General features: G+C 36.0%; 1 protein-coding gene across 1 annotated transcript in view; it reads left to right on the top strand.

The window, feature by feature from the left end:
- Positions 1 to 10,230: 10,230 nt before the first annotated feature.
- The window catches only part of LOC129236201 (paired box pox-meso protein), a 92,112-nt gene continuing 84,595 nt past the window's right edge, over positions 10,231 to 17,747 (top strand). The window contains exon 1 of the mRNA XM_054870442.1: positions 10,231 to 10,584. Within this exon, the coding sequence (XP_054726417.1) occupies positions 10,575 to 10,584 (10 nt within the window). The 5' untranslated portion in view covers positions 10,231 to 10,574. The remainder of the gene's footprint in view (positions 10,585 to 17,747) is intronic.

A 17,747-nucleotide genomic window follows, 5' to 3' on the forward strand; every position in this document is an offset into this window, starting at 1 on the left:
TTGAGTGTGTCCAACTATTAAATATTTATGCTCTAACGTTATGTTTTTTTCAATGCATAAAGATGGCAATGCGTTTGACAATATGACATTGCGGTTTTGATAAAAGCAGCCATCAGAATATATTATGACATAGTTAATACTCGTATCTGGTGACCGAAGTAAACACTTCTCTAAGTATTTAACAATACATGTGGCGGTAGAAGACGCTACAAGATTCCCTTCAGACTCATCCCAAATGTTATTATCAGACTCGTGAGTAATGATATTATAAATAGTGAAATTATGCACCTGTAATTTCATTTTATAATATGAGACAGTGGCGTAGATAGGGGGGGGGGGGGGGCGGGGGATCGAGGGGATCAATCACCCCCCATGAGAAATTGAAACTAAAATTTTTGAAAAAATTGTACTTATACATGTATATGCGTCCATTTCTCGAAATGCCTTCAACCTTTTTGCAGTATGACATTATTTAAACCACTTTAAAATGAGAAAGAAAAAATCTTTTTATAATAGTTTTGAATTTGAACACAATGGAATTCCCGCGCCTAAACGGGCTTACCAATTGAAAAGTATGAAATGGCGCTGTCATCGATAAGGACGTGTTGAAGTTCGATAATCGAACATAGAGTCAATATTGCGGATTTATAACTTATTCCATAATCAGGTTTGCATTGTTATTTGTTTATCATCTCATGATGAAAAGATTTTTAGTGGCAAGAACACCCTTTGCTAAGAATAGTGAAAATGAAGAAAATGCAGAATTATCTGCTGAAACGACTGCGAAGAAACTTCGTTGTGAAGCGTCAGGCAGTGAAAATACAGTCAAAGAAAATTCTCTCGATGAAAGTGGAGAGAGTGTTGAACAATGCAAGAAGTTATAAATAAAAATGACATCGGAAATTTTGTCGACACACGTTTGAATGATCCCCAAAGTTTTGTTATAAATGGCTGGAAGACAAAGTAGCTGATAAATTCATCAAAACAGTCGAGTTTTACCAGGAATTTCTCACTGCGGAGCCACATGCTGTGCTTGTCGAATTAAAAGTGTGGAAGAGATATTTAATTCGTAAAGGCGATATCAAACCTGGAAACTCATTGGATGCACTTGATCATTGTCCAGCAGAAAATTTTCCGAATATCAATGTGTTGCTAAGGATATTAGCTACTTTACCAGTATCAACATCTACTGCGGAACGCACTTTCTCTAGTTTGAAACGGATAAAGACGATTTTGAGAAACACGACAAAAGAAGTAAGTTTCTTTAAGATCTTAATTTTTCTCTAAGATCAATAAATTTTATTACAAAATTAGACATTTATTTTTGTCTCTTTTTTTTATTGTAGGATCGCTTGAACGGATTGACTGCTCTAGCTATTCATCATGATATTCCAATCACAGCTGATGAAGTCATAGATGAGTTATCGAAAAAATCCCGAAAACTTGATTTTCTTCTATAATTGATGCAAGAATTTTTTGCATATTGAGGGCATCCAAGTGTAAAAATGTATCCGTAATTTTCTTTAGGCGCGTCGGGGGCCCCAAGGCAGATTGAAAATAGGCGAGTGAAACGGTAAGTTCGGAGCGTTACCGAAATCCGTCAAATAGGCGGGGCCAAGGAGCAGCTGCTCCTTCCCACTCTCGCCTATTCGCTCTCTCTGTCGCTCTCTCGCATCGCAAGCGCTGACGTTTCAAATTCACAATTTAAATATGATTTTATTGACTGAAGGAAAGAGTTTAAATCTTATTGGAGATTGTATGCGCTAAAAAGAGAAAACGATACTGGTTAAGGGCTGACTGATTAAAATGTAATAGATCTGTAGGGTGCTAAAGAGATTTAATTTTTTAGTTGGTAAATTCACAGGGTGCGTATATAAACAAAAAACTTTAAATTAAAAGCGTAAGTAATAGCATACAAAAATTAAATCACGAACAAATGCAGAATAGTGACGCTTCAGCCCGGCAAATAATAAAAAATATGAAAACCTGAATTTAACACGAGAGAGGGGGGAGAGATCTAAACCGGGGCTCCCATGCATGGAACAACCAACTTAGAAGTTTCACTTCTACCGTGCGTGAGTCTGACAGACCCTAGATTTTTGTTTGTTTATATAGAGTATGGTAAGTGATTCCCATGATTATGGAAAAAGAAAACCGATAAAAATATATTGAATGTAAAAAAAAGATATTGTCAAATTATATCCCCCCCATCACAAAAAGCTATCTACGCCACTGATATGAGACACTAGCATTTGTTTGGGGAATCAGTTTCACTGCTTGCATATCCATGCATAATAAAAAGCACAGTCCAGACTTGGCACTTTCGATATCGTTTTCTTTTTCTTTTCTCATTTCATTGATTTGTGATCTATGACTATTATATTGATCCTCAGTTATGTTTTTTGCCTCAAATGATACACAAATATCACACATATCGTTCCTTGGTTTAAACAATGAAATATTTTGTTGTTTTATGGTAAGCATCAATTTTGGATACGATACTGGTAAAATTTCATCGTCATTATTACCACCGCATTCTTCACAACATAGTTTATAAAGTTGGTTGTATGATTTAATATCTCTTTGTAAACAATTTTTTGTACTGTATTGTCTTCGGTAATGGGATTCAAGTTTTGGAATACTGTTTAACCATTTCTTTAAAAAGTTAAGGCGCTTTTCGTATTTTTTAGCATTTTTCGACGTTCCTTTTGGCGGAGCAATATCCAATTGCGTGTGCTTTAAAATGTTCGAATCTACCCAATTTCTTATCATTTTTTCATTTATTCCAAGAGTTGACATAAACATTTGCCGGCAAACCTGGATACGAGTAACTTTTGCTTTCAAATAATGCCGTTTAGATAGCGATCGCTTCGAAAATGTGCTACGGTTTCGTGCTTTTTTCTTCTAATTCTACTTGACTTATTACATAAATCTTTTTTCTTTCCACGACATGTTCGAAAATCCATCAAATATTTCTTGGCGTATATTTTCATCACATTGGGAGCAATGACGCAATGTGCTTTTTTCACAATATTTAGACTGACATCTTAAGCCCATTTTTCGAGGATTCTTTTCACACACAATTCCCTTATTAAGACCTTTATAAATTTTGCCGATCATTCGGTTATTGTAATTTAAATATGTTTTATTCACCGTTTTTTTAACACTGACTTATCAAAATTAGTTTCGTTAATCATTTTTAGAGATTTTTAGTTTTAATTAAATAAACTCCAACTCAGTAAAGCCTCTTAGAAACATACAAAAGAAAAACTAACTGTTAATACAGAGATGCAAAAAAGTCGTGCATTATTTGCAGCAAAAATTTTCACACTGCCAATAAATACGCTAGTAACTACAATGTCTGATGAAAAGTGGGTATTGAATTATTTATTTTAGCTTTTAATACAAAAATTGATGAAAAATACGATATTTAAACTTTATTTTTTTATACTTTTCTTGGTTTTAGTGATTACTTTAGTACATCGGAGATAAAATTACTGCTCAGGGTCCGACTGAGCATGGAGAACGAGTTCACGGCGGGAAGGAGGAAAAAGAGCGTGCTCTGGGCTAAGGTCGTAGATGAAGTAAAAAAAGTTAATAAAGATTTAAAAATAGATAGAAACATCGCCCAGCGAAAATTTTCTAATTTACTCATCACATATAAGCGAACAAAAAAAAGAAACAATACATCCGGTAGAGAATCAACATCATGGCTTCAAAAAAAAGACTTATTTTTGGGTATTTTCCATTTTGATATTTAACTTTTGACAAGATATGTCCTTCTTTTAAGCTTTACACGGTTTTTTTTTTCTTAAATTTAATAAAAGACTATCGGTTTTTTCCTCACATACATTGTCCATGACCAAACTTAGTAACAATTCCATTTTACTACACAGCGCGTTCATAAATGCAACAAATCTATTTGCAATTTTTCAACAAATCTATCAGTTGCATGAATTGTCACATTGACAGTGCTGCAAGTACTGCGCATTATAATGTGTTTCTGAACATAGCCTTGCACTTAGGGCTTTTCGAATTTTGTTTATACCAACGTCATTATTGGTTGTTGGATTATAAAATTTTAAAGAAACATATATTATGATACGGTACATGATAATCAACTAAAAAGTCGATTTTGAATTTTTTGTAACTTAGGTCTTTTTTGAATTCATATGACGAAATACAAAAATGTTGAGAGATAATTAAAGTCAATTAACGTTTACGAGTGGCGCATTAGCACAACGCGAAAATTCTAAAAACGACGAAAATTTCTACAAGGAAGATTAAACTGTATTCTTTCTAGAAAAACCGGGCAGTCTATTTCGCCATTGACGAGATCAAAGATAAATTATACTGCCTGGAGAGTACCTCTGCCATTTAATGGAAAAGAACTTATCTATCGACAGCGAGATTCGCATGATGGTTTCGGCTCAGAGAAATTGAGTGAATTTAGTACAAAAGGCAAACAATTTTTTGAACCTCTCCACTTGATTTATATGGACTACATGATAAGGTCTCCAAATAAAAGCAGCATAATCTAATTTCGACTGAACAAACGCAGAGTATAATACATATCTTAAGAGTATATGGGTCCGTGAAGTGCGATGAGTGACGTGCATAGCAAGTGAATTAGAAACGGCATAAATTAAGTGCGTGATAAAAACGAGCTTAGAATCAAAGAAACAAATCTTTAATCACATCAGACGAAGCAAGATATGTATAATTTTATTAATATTTACCTACTTTGGTATTCTCACACACTCAATTAGCACTTTACAGCAGAAAACCATTTTGTTTGCGAAAACTTGAGCTTTTGTATGGTAAATTGCGTTCAATTACGGCTTTAATTGATTAATTGCGCGACTGAGGTGCATGTCTGAACGCTGGTTTGTAGTAAAAGTCTTAAATTTTTAAAGTAAATGTTTTTTTATTTGCTTAGAGGATCGGCTATGGGGTCTAATAGCCTAGACAGACGGCAGCGTTAAGCGGCGCAGTTAATTATGATTAAATTGTGGTGTGAAAGCCGGTTGTTACGCGGATTAGTGAACAACTGATTTGTTTATTGGATAGCTTTGGCAGTAAGAGATAGATGGTAGGCGTCAAATACGGGTATTTAGTGCCCTGATCTTAAAAATAATTATAGGGTGATCAATTAAGAGGAGTTTTTTTCATTTGCGTTTTTTTACAGATCGCGCGCGAGTTGTGGCAAACTGTCATCGTGGATTTGTTGAACAGCGTTAGGCATTTCATCATGGAAAGACTCACACCGCAACAACGTCTACAAATTGTTCAACTGTATTATGAAAATCAGCGTTCTGTGACAAATGTTTTTCGTGCGCTTAGACCGCATTATGGTCAACATAATCGGCCTGCCTTAAACACTATTCGACATACCATCAACAAATGTGAATCCGAATATTCATTGGTGGATAATTCTCGACCGAATAGACCACGTCCAGCAAGAAGCATTGAGAATATAGCGGCAGTAGCAGAGAGTGTACGTGAAAACCGCGATGAATCGATTCGGCACCGTTCTCAGCAACTTGGACTGTCGTATGGAACAACTTGGTCAATTTTACGGAAGGATCTTCATTTAAAAGCATACAAAATACAGCTCGTACAAGAACTAAAGCCAAATGACCTTCCTGCACGTCACCGTTTTTGCTGATTGGGCTCTTGAAAAGATTGAAGAAGATCCGCTGTTTTCGAGCAAAATTTTGTTCAGCGATGAGGCGCATTTCTGGCTCAATGGTTACGTCAATAAGCAAAATTGCCGTATTTGGGATGAAGAGCAACCAGAACAGGTTCAAGAGCTACCTTTACACCCAGAGAAAACAACGGTCTGGTGTGGTTTATGGGCTGGTGGAATCATCGGTCCATATTTTTTCAAAAATGATGATGGCCGCAACGTAACTGTGAATGGTGCTCGCTACCGTACCATGATATCGGACTTTTTGCTACCTGAAATTGAATCTAATGATCTCTACGACTTTTGGTTTCAACAAGACGGAGCCACTTGCCATACAGCTCGTGAAACAATGACTTTATTGAGAAGTCATTTCGGAGAGCAGCTGATTTCACGTTTAGGACCTGAGAGTTGGCCACCAAGATCTTGTGATATCACACCTTTGGACTTTTTTCTTTGGGGGTTCGTGAAGTCCAAGGTCTATGCTGATAAACCAGCTCGATTGAAGCTCTGGAAGCCAACATTACGCGTGTTATTCACGACATACCAGTCGAAATGCTCGAACGAGTGATTGAAAATTGGACCTTCAGAATGGACCACCTTAAGCGTAGTTGCGGCCAACATTGGAATGAAGTCATATTCAAAAAGTAAATGTCAAAGAATGTCCTTTCAAATGATAAATAAAGGTTTTGAACATAATTTACATTTTTGTTTTTTTTTAACTATTGAAAAAAGCACCTCATGATTGATCACCCTATATTTATTAAAACTTACTGACTAATTTAAATTGCAATTTCTCACACTACTCCGAAATATCAAAACAAATTTACGTAATTTCGAACGATCTTGTGCAGACTAGCATTGTTTACAGTCGTTGGTGCTCTTCTTTTTAAAAGTTTCATTATTTCTCATTCACAATAGATATTAACTGTTATTTTTCATTTGGCGCATACACCCTTTTTGGGTGTTTGCCGAGCTCCTCCTCCTATTTGTGGTGTGCGTCTTGATGTAGTTCCACAAATACAGGGACCTACAGTTTATAAGCAGACTCCGAACGGCAGATATTTTTATGAAGAGCTTTTTTATGGCAGAAATGCAAAGGGAGGTTTGCCATTGCCTGCCGAGGGGTGACCGCTATTAGAAAATACTTTTCCTTCATTTTGGTCTTTCACCGAGATTTGAAACTACGTTCTCTCTGAATTCCGAATGGTAGTCACGCACCAATCCGCAATGTTCAGCAATGTGGCCCTGGAAAATCTTCCTAATCCACCTTAATTATGAGAATTAAGTCTTGTGGTCAAACCGCATACGTTGCACTTAATTCCTGAGATAATTCCGAATCAAGACAAGGCTATGAGGGAGCCGCCAGTATAAATTTGGAATATTAGTCGACTTTAAAAACATATCGCGTATACCATTCTGATGCGGTATTTATAATGTGTATGTATAGAAAGCATCGAATTCCTGATGTGCTAATATTGCTCTGTGGTAAAATGTTTTGATTGCACACGCCAATTATTTTTTTCTCGTTTCCCGCTTCCTTTATTAAGTAATTGAAAGACGAGTGTTTTAGTTTCCTAATTTCTTCACGTAAATGTTGAATCATTTTGGTGAGTAAAGTTTTCAACTGGTTGCCAGTTTTGTTGATTGAAAAGATTTCATTCGGAATCAAAAGTAGGTACATTTAAATGCATTGCAACTGAGCTCAGTTGTTATACTCAGTCATTACTTGGCACAGATTCCTATTTTTTGTGTAAATACAACTTTTGGAAACATTCAAAAAAATGTGGAAAGTTTTAAAGCTCTGATCCCCATTTCTCCAATTAATAGATTTATTACTTAAATTATTCATTTTGCTTTTATTTGTACAATGTTTTTTGAATTTGGAGTCAAGTCGAACTAGAGGACTCCAAATATGTTAATGTTCAATGACATTTTAACCCTAGACACTAAACTAAACATAGACACTCACTAAACATTTTCTAATAGACCATGTTTCCGTCACACCACCTCATTAACAGAACTTTCATAAATAGTGAACTGTAAATAATATAATACTTCTCTTAATTTACACTCATTTCTTTTCAATAATGAAAGTCAAAGGCGGCAAATCGAAATGATAGCAAAATTTATTCGAATGATATTGAGGTGAAGAATTAGAATTAAGACAATTTTAGGGTGTACGAAATTTCAGCATGAAAATTATTATTCGATCATGTTAAGAAGGGATGAGAAGGCTCACAAAGTGAAGTGGCTCACCAGCCTTTTTTTGTGGGTAGTATTTAATTTCATTTTCTTCGGGTAAATCATAGGAATTGAAACAAATTGAATCAGCCTTGAAATATAACGGAGAATATGATGCAAACAAGTACTACTTTTGACTAAGTAGATAATTGAATAGTAAAATCCTCTCTCGATGAACAAACCTAACACTCTGTAAGGCTCTCATCGTGCCCGTCGTAACGTATAGCAAAGAGGGTTGGACGATGACAACATCCGAGCACGCGTCCCTTAGAGTGTTGGAGAGAAAAATTCTGCGTAATATTTTTGGACCTTTGCACGTTGGTGACGGCGAATCTCGTAAATGATGGGACAATGAGCTGTATGAGCTTTAAGACGACATAGATATAGTGCAGCGAATAGAGATCCAGGATCGTCTTTGGCTCTAAAAGTATTCGATGTGCTCCCAGCTGCTGATAGCAGAGGAATATGAAGGCCTCCTCTGCGTGCGAAAGGTCAGGTGGAGAAGAACTTGACTTCACTTGGTGTATCCAACTTCCGCCGGTTAGCTCAAGAAAGAAATGTCTGGCGCGCTTTGTTGAACTCGGCCAAAATCGCTTAAGTGGCTATCGTGTCAATGAAGAAGAAGAAAAAAACAGGGAAATTACCCTGCGGAATGCTGAACGCTTCTCAGATATATGAAGTACTCAATGAAGCCTTTAAAATATTGTTGATAAGCCAATATGTCTTAGATGAAGTTGAAGCTTCGAGTGCTGAAGAGCAAATTCAGGAAAAAATAGAGCTGAGTACACAAAACCAGTTCAGACAATAAGAACCTCTAAGTACACAGCGGGATTTATGCCGATATTGAGTAAACTTTTTGGACTAAAACGTGGGACCTTTGCATTACTAAACGTTTGGTCATGCACAATCGCTTATCAAAAATTTCTATTTTACCGCCCTAAAATGCGCTCCTGTGCCTCAAGTGAGTGTAAATGATGTTCTTCATTTTTATTTTCTGTGCATCTGCGCACACACGAATGAAATGCAGCGCCATTAGCACTCACCAATACAAAAGACTGCGCAGACGGAAAGTGTGAGTATATATGTGTGTGTGTGTGCGGACGGCGAGAACGGGTCGGCGCAAATGAATAACCAAACAGAAACAACACAAATACACTGACAACGGAAATCCAACAACAAAATACAATTCCAACACTAACAGTAATACAAGCATAACCATTTTTTTACCCATTGCCGTATACTAGGCATGGCTGAGTCGATCACTCTTGGATGCTGTTGTTCGTCGCGCTAAATGTGGTATTAGTTGAAATGAGCGCGGCGGCTAACGAACAACACGTTGGGGGCACATATTCGTATGCGTATTCGAGCAACAGTGCACAAGCAGTGGCAGAACGTGTCGCGCCGCTTCGCATCACATCGCATCAATTTACCGATCGTACCGTGGCACATCGCATCACATAGCAACGCATCGAATCGAATCAGAACTGAGTTCAACACTAGCATACACTCATATACATATCTATTGTGTATTTAACTTCAAATACTGAGCGATTGAAAAGGAAAACAAACTGAAAAAAAGAGAAGAAATTGCGGGTGTTAAATTTTGCATTGTAATACACGTAATTTGACGTGTTTGTGTATGTGTTTTTGTTTTTTTTTGTTTTCATTCGTATGACTTCATAGAAGCTTTGTTTGATTGATAGCTAATCATTGAATGATTGCGGATAGCTTTAGTCATTTAATGTACTCGCATCAATGCCAGCGGTGGTAATTACGCAGATAAAGAGGCATCCCCAAAGAATTGGCTGCACTACAGTCAAAACCAATTGAGACTTACCACAGGGCATTTTACACGTTTTCGCGCCGATTGACATACAGAAAGTGAAATTCGTCGAACTTATAGCTAATCTTCTGATCTACCAAATTGCTGGAAGCGCGAAAATCACAACCACGCCTCAAAGAAAATCATTTTAATTTCCAATTAGTCTATGCGTCTAAAAAAAAATATTTACACGAATTTAGTCTGTTCATCTTCGCGTGGATTATCTGACGTTTGACTGCTGCCAAACCTTAAATATAAACCGATCAGTATAGCGACGATATGCAGCTGAGTGGCTAACTGAACGCAGATTTCGAATGTATGGCTTTTATTGTCCGTCGCAAAACGAAGCGAGTGAGTTAGCGGAAAATAGTGCAAAATACATAGATAAACAAAATAGAACCGATTCTTCGATGTTCCAACAAGGTGTGAAGTGCAATCTATTCTCTAATAAAGAAGAAAGCGGGAAAAGTGTTAATAAAATTTCTGACTGATGAACAACAAAAAACCCACGAATTGTGTGCCTTAAAAGTGATTTAATGTTGCATAAAAACTAAGCAAACCAAGAAGGAGGGGAAAGACTTTTCAATAAACAATATATACTTACATATTTACACAAATACATATCTACATGTAATATATGTGTGCAATAAAAGTTTTCTCACAGTGTCAACTACTCATACATAATTATAAAAATAACTTAAAACGATTAAAGTAAAACTTCTTACGCGACTTGAATTTCCCCAAAGCACTGACAAGTCGACTTTGAAAGTAGCATAGAAACGGAATAAGAAAGGAACCAACCTATAACTAGCGATATTACACATGGATCCAGGTAGGCACAACATTCATAAGTCATGGTTTTGCACATACATACATATGTATGTACATATATTTTACAACATATTTACAACAAAAAGTCTATGCCAACTTTGCGAGTCATTTTACAAGTTGGATTTAATTCATTTTTTTCGATTATTTCTTCCCATATATTTTCGTTCTTCGTATTAGATATATTTTATTTCTTACTACCTGCGTGTCACTTTGATGCTAATTGCTGATTTTGCTACTATATTAATTTCATTATTTTCTTTGTTTGTTATTTCGAAAATGTGCTAATCAACACGATTTGTGTACAAAACATTTCGTTGGTATGCAAAAACAAAATTAAAGCCGTCGGCGTTTTAGGTTTGATTTCAAGGTTGACGATTCTAGTTATGTCGATTTATTGGCAGCAGTTGGGATAAGCCAAAAAGGTTTTAACAGTTGGATTTATCCGTCACTCTATCCGTATGTGTAAGCCCAAACTAATGGTGCAGCAGTTGTTTGTCCGAAGCGTCACGATCGTACCAATATGAGCAACAAATCGCTCATTTGCTGGTTATAATCAAAAATATATGTACGTCTTAGTATATTTAACCCTCAGCAGTGATGTGAGTTACTCCACAAAATATTTGATGGATTGTATTTTGTTCATTTCTATCTTCTGGAAATATACCGCCGCATTTATGCAGATCTAAAAAAGGTATTGGGTAAAATTTGCCTCTGTGGCTCGCGTACTTTTTTTACATATACAGCCAATGTCAAAAGAAAGTGTTCACCGTATATTGACAAGTATATGGCACTACCATCGTCATCACAATCAATTATTTCATCATCCAAATCGGATAAAATTGTTTTGGAAAAATTGACTTTCTTGTAGAGACTACTTCTAGAACACTTTGCCGTTATTGCTCTAAAAGAAAATCACGCCTTATAGAAATGGGATTAAAAAGTTCATCTTTAATAAAACTAAGTTAAATATATCTACGTAAATACACTCAGCGTCAAAGGAAAAGGAACACTACGTATTGATAAGTTTTGACTATTTATTTATTGGGTATAGGAATAAGTTTCCGTCCTTTCTTAGCCAAATTTACAAATTATTTAAACAATTAAATATTATGTGAATTATGTGCCATTGGAAGCTACAACCTTACTCCATCTTTCAGGCAGCATACGGATTCCTCTGATGAAAAATTCGGGCTCTTTTGACTTGATCCATTCATTGAGCCAGTTTCCGATGCTCTCGTAAGAAGTGCCTGACTGGATTGATCGGAGCAGATGGTAATCCGAAGGTGCAATGTCTGGGGAATACGGCGGATGGGGCAAGATTTCCCAATTCAGTCCCTCTAAATATTTCTGGACCGATTTAGCAACGTGTGGCCTGGCTGGTTGTCATGCAGCAAAATCAGTTTGTCAGGCTGACCGTCCCATTCTGGCCGCTTTTGTTTGAGAGATCGATTGAAACGCATTAGCTGCAGCCAGTAACAATCACCAGTGATGGTTTAAGAGGGTTTAAGGAGTTCATAATAGACAACACCCTTCTGATCCCACCAGATTCACAACATAACCTTTGAAGCATTCATATTTTTTTTCGCTGTCGATGTACCTGGTTCACGTGGCAGGCTCCAACATTTTCGACGCTTACGGTCATCATAATAGATCCATTTTCCATCGCCAGTGGCAATGTGATGCAGAAAACCTTTTCTTTTCTGCCGTTCAAGAAGCATCTCACACGTCACCAAACGTCTCTCGATATCCCTCACCTTCAATTGATGTTACCTGCTTTCTGGACCATTCCTATCGCGTGCAAATGTTTACCGCCGGTTGATCGATTGGGGTTTGACATGCTTCTTTATCCAACAATTGTTGTAGTTGAGTATCACCGAATTTTTTCGGTGCCCCGCGATCTTTATCATTCACATCGAAATTGCCACTTTGGAAGTATCGAAACCACTCTTTACAAGTTATATTTGATGGGGCGTGATTACCGTAAATATTGATCAATATACGACACGTTTCAGTTGCACTTTTCTTAAAAGGTAATGATGAATCATGACTTCCCGCAAATGCTGGTCTTTCGGGCCGAACGTAGACATTTTTGACGTCAGATAAAAAGGATCTTTATGCTTCAAACGAATGCCAACTACTGCGATCGAGACCTCACATATGTATACACTTTCAAATCACCAGTATTTTACTAGAACACAAAAATAATATCAATAGCGACACTTCTTTTATGAGGGCGGAAACTCATTCCCATACCCAATAGAGCCCACTCGGAGGTCTGCCGTTGGTTGGCGAGGAGAGACCGTATGGCGCGCACTGTGTTAGCACAATAATTTATTTTTTGGAAAATACCAGTATATGGATATTAGATATTGTGATGATTATTCCTCAGTTTCAATGCCAACCTACTTTGGCCTAAAAGCAACATATGGACCAATGCCGTTGAGTTATCTTATTTTTAGATCACGTTTGTATAGATTGATGGATAGACAGACGTATCTAAATCGATTCCTCCCGTCACTTTGAATATTTTGTTATACTTATACTTATACTATACATAGTAGAGTGGTCCAAAAATGCATGGGAAAAATTTATATTAAAATTTTTATGCTGCCACCCCCCATAATGGTAAAGAATGAAAAATAAAAAGACCCGTATTTTTTTTTTTTAATCAGACCATATTTAATGGTGCCGCCGGGGCTTTGAAATATCCCATGTATTTTGCATGGGAAAAAAATACTTTTTCGTAGATTTCATGTAAAAACCTGGAAAATGAATATATTTTAACCGGATACCTCAGTTTCTCTTCATAATTGGTCAGGGAATAACAACCAATTATGAAATAATTAATTTTTTTGTATTAACTATTTTTTATAGAACCCCAAAAAGCCCCCATAAAACGAAAATCTAAGAAAAAATCGAAAAACAATATTTTATATTACTTTTATGAAAATAGTTAATACAAAAAAAATTAATTATTTCATAATTGGTTGTTATTCCCTGACCAATTATGAAGAGAAACTGAGTTATCCGGTTAAAATATATTCATTTTCCAGGTTTTTACATGAAATCTACGAAAAAGTATTTTTTTCCCATGCAAAATACATGGGATATTTCAAAGCCCCGGCGGCACCATTAAATATGGTCTGATTAAAAAAAAAAAATACGGGTCTTTTTATTTTTCATTCTTTACTATTTTGGGGGGCGGCAGCATACAAATTTTTTTTGGATCACCCTAATACATAGCATGCAGCTTGAAATTCAAATTTTTTGTAAGAAATGCAACTTAAATATTTTTATTTTTATATTTTTCTATGGGGTATTCAAATAGGATTTTAAAAATAGTAATAATCATTTACAAATCCATTACCTCCTTGATATAAAAAATGTATCATGCAGCATTCCCAAAATTGGTGTTAAAAAAGAAGTCGGACATCTTGCACTATTGCTATTGTTTGGCACTTTAAAACGGGGGATCCCATAATTATTTTTTTCTCGGTAGAACAGTGGAAAGAGAGAACCAAACGTAATAAATTAAAGTAAAATTTCTGTCGTGTTTTGTCGAATAAAAGTCCAAATTATGTATAAACATGGGTAGACAACTTGACAAATCTCAATTGAAGTAAGAAATTTAATTATTAGTAATAATGAGAAGGGTAAAACTGTTAGGGAAATCGCATAAATAGTGGATAGACTCCGTTCGACTATATACGACGTGAAAAAGAAATAAAATCCGTGGAAAATAAGAAGAAATCGGATGCAGATGAACGGTGGAGAGTGCAACCAATTAAGAAAAACCCAAATTTGAGCGCCCCTAAACTCGCAACAGAAATTGCTCAACACCTTAAATTAACTGCAACCCCGAAAATACACGTACAGTGTTGCGAAAGAATAATTATAATGGAAGAGTTGCACGAAAAAAACCTTTCATCAACGAGTTTAACCGACACAAGAGAATAAAATTCGCAAAGCGTAATGGAGATAAGGACTGGAAGCACTCTTTATTTGCAGAAGAAAGCAAGTTCAACATATTTAGACCAGATGGACAATTATAATATATGTGTGTTGCAAAGACCTAATGAAGAGTTACCGGAAAAAAGCTTACTTTCGACAGTTAAACATGGAGGTGGGTCGGTAATGGTATGAGGTTTATGTCCGCTGCTGGTACTGGAAAGTTGTGCTTCATTAACGGCAATATGTACCACAAACAATACCTAAGAATTATGAAAGAAAATTTGGTCAAAAGTCGTGAAAAGTTGGGAATTAAGGACAATTTACAGTACTATTAAGACAACGATCCCAAGCATAAGGCACTGGATGCCCGTCTATGGCTTATGGACAACTGCCCTAAAGTGCTTGAAAAACCTCCACAATCTCCAGACATCAATGTAATTGGACATCTGTGGGCTCATTTGGAAAACCAACTGAAAAAGCTGGTTAGTAGAGACAAGAAAGACCTAGAAGATGCTTAAAGAAGAGTGGGGGAAAATTGATCCTTTAACTTCCAAGAACCTGGTCGAATCCATGCCAAGAAGACGGAATGCTGTGAGAAAAAATAAAGGCTTGCCGACTAAATATTAATAATATTTTTTTTTTTCTTAAATATTATTTGCCTAACTCTACAGGGTGAATGATATGAAGTGTTACTTATTCAAAACACTATAACTTTTTTGTGTGAAATTAGTTTTTATTGATTTCAATGACAAAATTGTTCAAAAATGATTACAATTTTAACATATATTCACCACCTTTTGCCTTGACTATAGCCTTCAAACGGTCAAAAAATGAGTTGCATGCTGCACGAATGTGATCTTGAGGTATTTTGGCCCATTCTCGTATAATCGCTTTTTTCAGCGCATCCATACTGGCATATTTTTTAGTCCTCACCTTGCTCTCCAAAATGGACCAGATTGAATAGTCCATCCAATGAAGTGTGGAACATGATTTCTTAACCATTCTTGGTTCACACGAGCTTTATGAGACGGTGCCGAGTCCTGTTGGAACGTCCATGGTCTACGACCGAAATATTTGCGTGTCCACGGCTCGGAAGCAGCTTCTAAAACATTTTCTCGATAATAAGTCGCATTCACTTTGACACCAGGCTCGATAAAAACGATTGGAGAGCGTCCATCAGCGGTCACTGCGGCCCAAACAATTACTTGCGATGGGAAATTGCTTCAAGTGGCCATACGTAGGCTCAAAATCTCGTATGAGCGTTCGGTCAAGTAAACACGATCGATTTGAGTGTTTAAGGACTGCTCAATTGGGAAATTTTTTTCATCAGAAAACACAATGTTAAGAAATTCGCCACGTTCGTGCAAGCGCAACACTTCCTTTGCTCTTTCGCACCGAACTTTTTTTTGCTGGGGACTGGAACTTGTAAGCCTTGACCTTGAGCTCATTTTTCAATATGCGTCGAATGCTGTCTTGCGATATTTTCAGTTCTTTGGCCATTTTTCTTCCACTTCGACGTGGATTTCGTTCAAGTCGAGCCTTCACTTTCCGAACCATTTCTGGCGTTGTTGCGGTTTTTTTAGTCCACCTCCATAACGTTTCGCAATGCTACCAGTATCATTGTAACGTTTTATAGTGCGATACACAAACATTTTATTCACTTTGAGGTGACTGAGCGCACGAACAAGGGCTGGTTGTGATTTTCCAGCCAAATATAACGCAATCGCACTTTTACGTTTGAATTCCATCACAGAAAAAAAAATCAACAAAACTGAGATGCAAATGCTTTTGATGCCTTCTAAACAATATATTGAACTATCATTAGAACAATTTTAACGTTAATGTCATGAGCTGTTTTACTTATACAAGCAGTGTGAAGTTGGTAACACTTCATAACATTCACCCTGTATTTTATATAAATGTCTGAGATCTTTTTTGTCATGTATTTTGCTAAGTTTTTATGTTTGTGTTTTCTATGCCCGAATTAGTTGAAGTTTGTTTATGTTTTTCGTAGTTTTGCAAAGTACGCTTGAAGAACGAAAATAAATGTGACCTATAAACGCATTCGATTTGCATTTTAATATATATTTTTTGATTTAGAACCATATCACTTGGATGTCCGCGTTCTTTATTGAGCCACTGTACGTCCATATCTATCTCGATTCCGTTAGATTTTTACAAAAATAACTCTATTGCACTAGTGCGCAGAGGTAAATAAATATTTATCTAATACCTGTAGTAAATTGTTTGCAATGAAGAAAAATTTATTTCGAATTAATTAAGCTTTTCATTATTATAATACTCAAGTTACATAAGAAGTTTTTGCCATCAACCGGGAGAAAAATAAAATATCGCAATATGATCCGAGGAGCTTTTTCTTAAAAAATTCTATTTGCTTTAAACCGCTTGTTAAACTCCAGGATATACCGAGGTAATTATAAATGTCTGAATAGGGGCTTATAGGTTTCATTTTGTTTAAATAATCAATGAATAAAGAAATTAAAAACTATTGAAATGGCGCTGGGAAGTACGAAGTTTGCATTATTTGCAAGATTTAGAGTTTTGAATATGCACTAATTAACTCATAAAGAAATTAATTCTCTACTGGCAAAATGAATAGTATTATCAATTATGAAAGAATTATCTAGCAGACAATGACATGACGTGATAAAAGTGGCTGAATGAACAGAAGATAAAAGGAAAACTAATATAAATAAATATTAATATAAAGCAAGCAAATTAATGCAAATAAAGTAAGCAAGAAATTTAGAGAATAACCAGTTATGAAAAATTTTCCAAAGCTAATTAATGAGAAATGAGCCTTGTCAAACATAGACGAGACTAAGTTCTAGAGCTATCTAATTAAAGAATATTTACTATATATGTAATGGTGTATAAAAAGTAAAGAAGTGCTAACTTTGGTGCGGACCGAAGTTTATATGCACGCTCACATTTTAGTAAATTTAATTGGGTTGGGTGTTAATTTTTGGAATCAAAAAAACTTATATAAAGGGTTTTCAATAATAGGTGTTATTTTGAATAGTCCGCTATTTCGATAGATGTCACTTTTGAAGCTGTCATTTTTTGCAATTTGACAAGTAGAAACTACGCCATTAATAAAAATGGAGCGATACACGCTTAAACAACGCATTGAAATGATTAAAATTCACTATAAAAATGGTGAAAATTTGGCAGAGACGGTGCGTAAAACTC

This window comes from Anastrepha obliqua, chromosome 1, assembly GCF_027943255.1.
Source record: "Anastrepha obliqua isolate idAnaObli1 chromosome 1, idAnaObli1_1.0, whole genome shotgun sequence".
Taxonomy (NCBI): Eukaryota; Metazoa; Arthropoda; class Insecta; order Diptera; family Tephritidae; genus Anastrepha; species Anastrepha obliqua.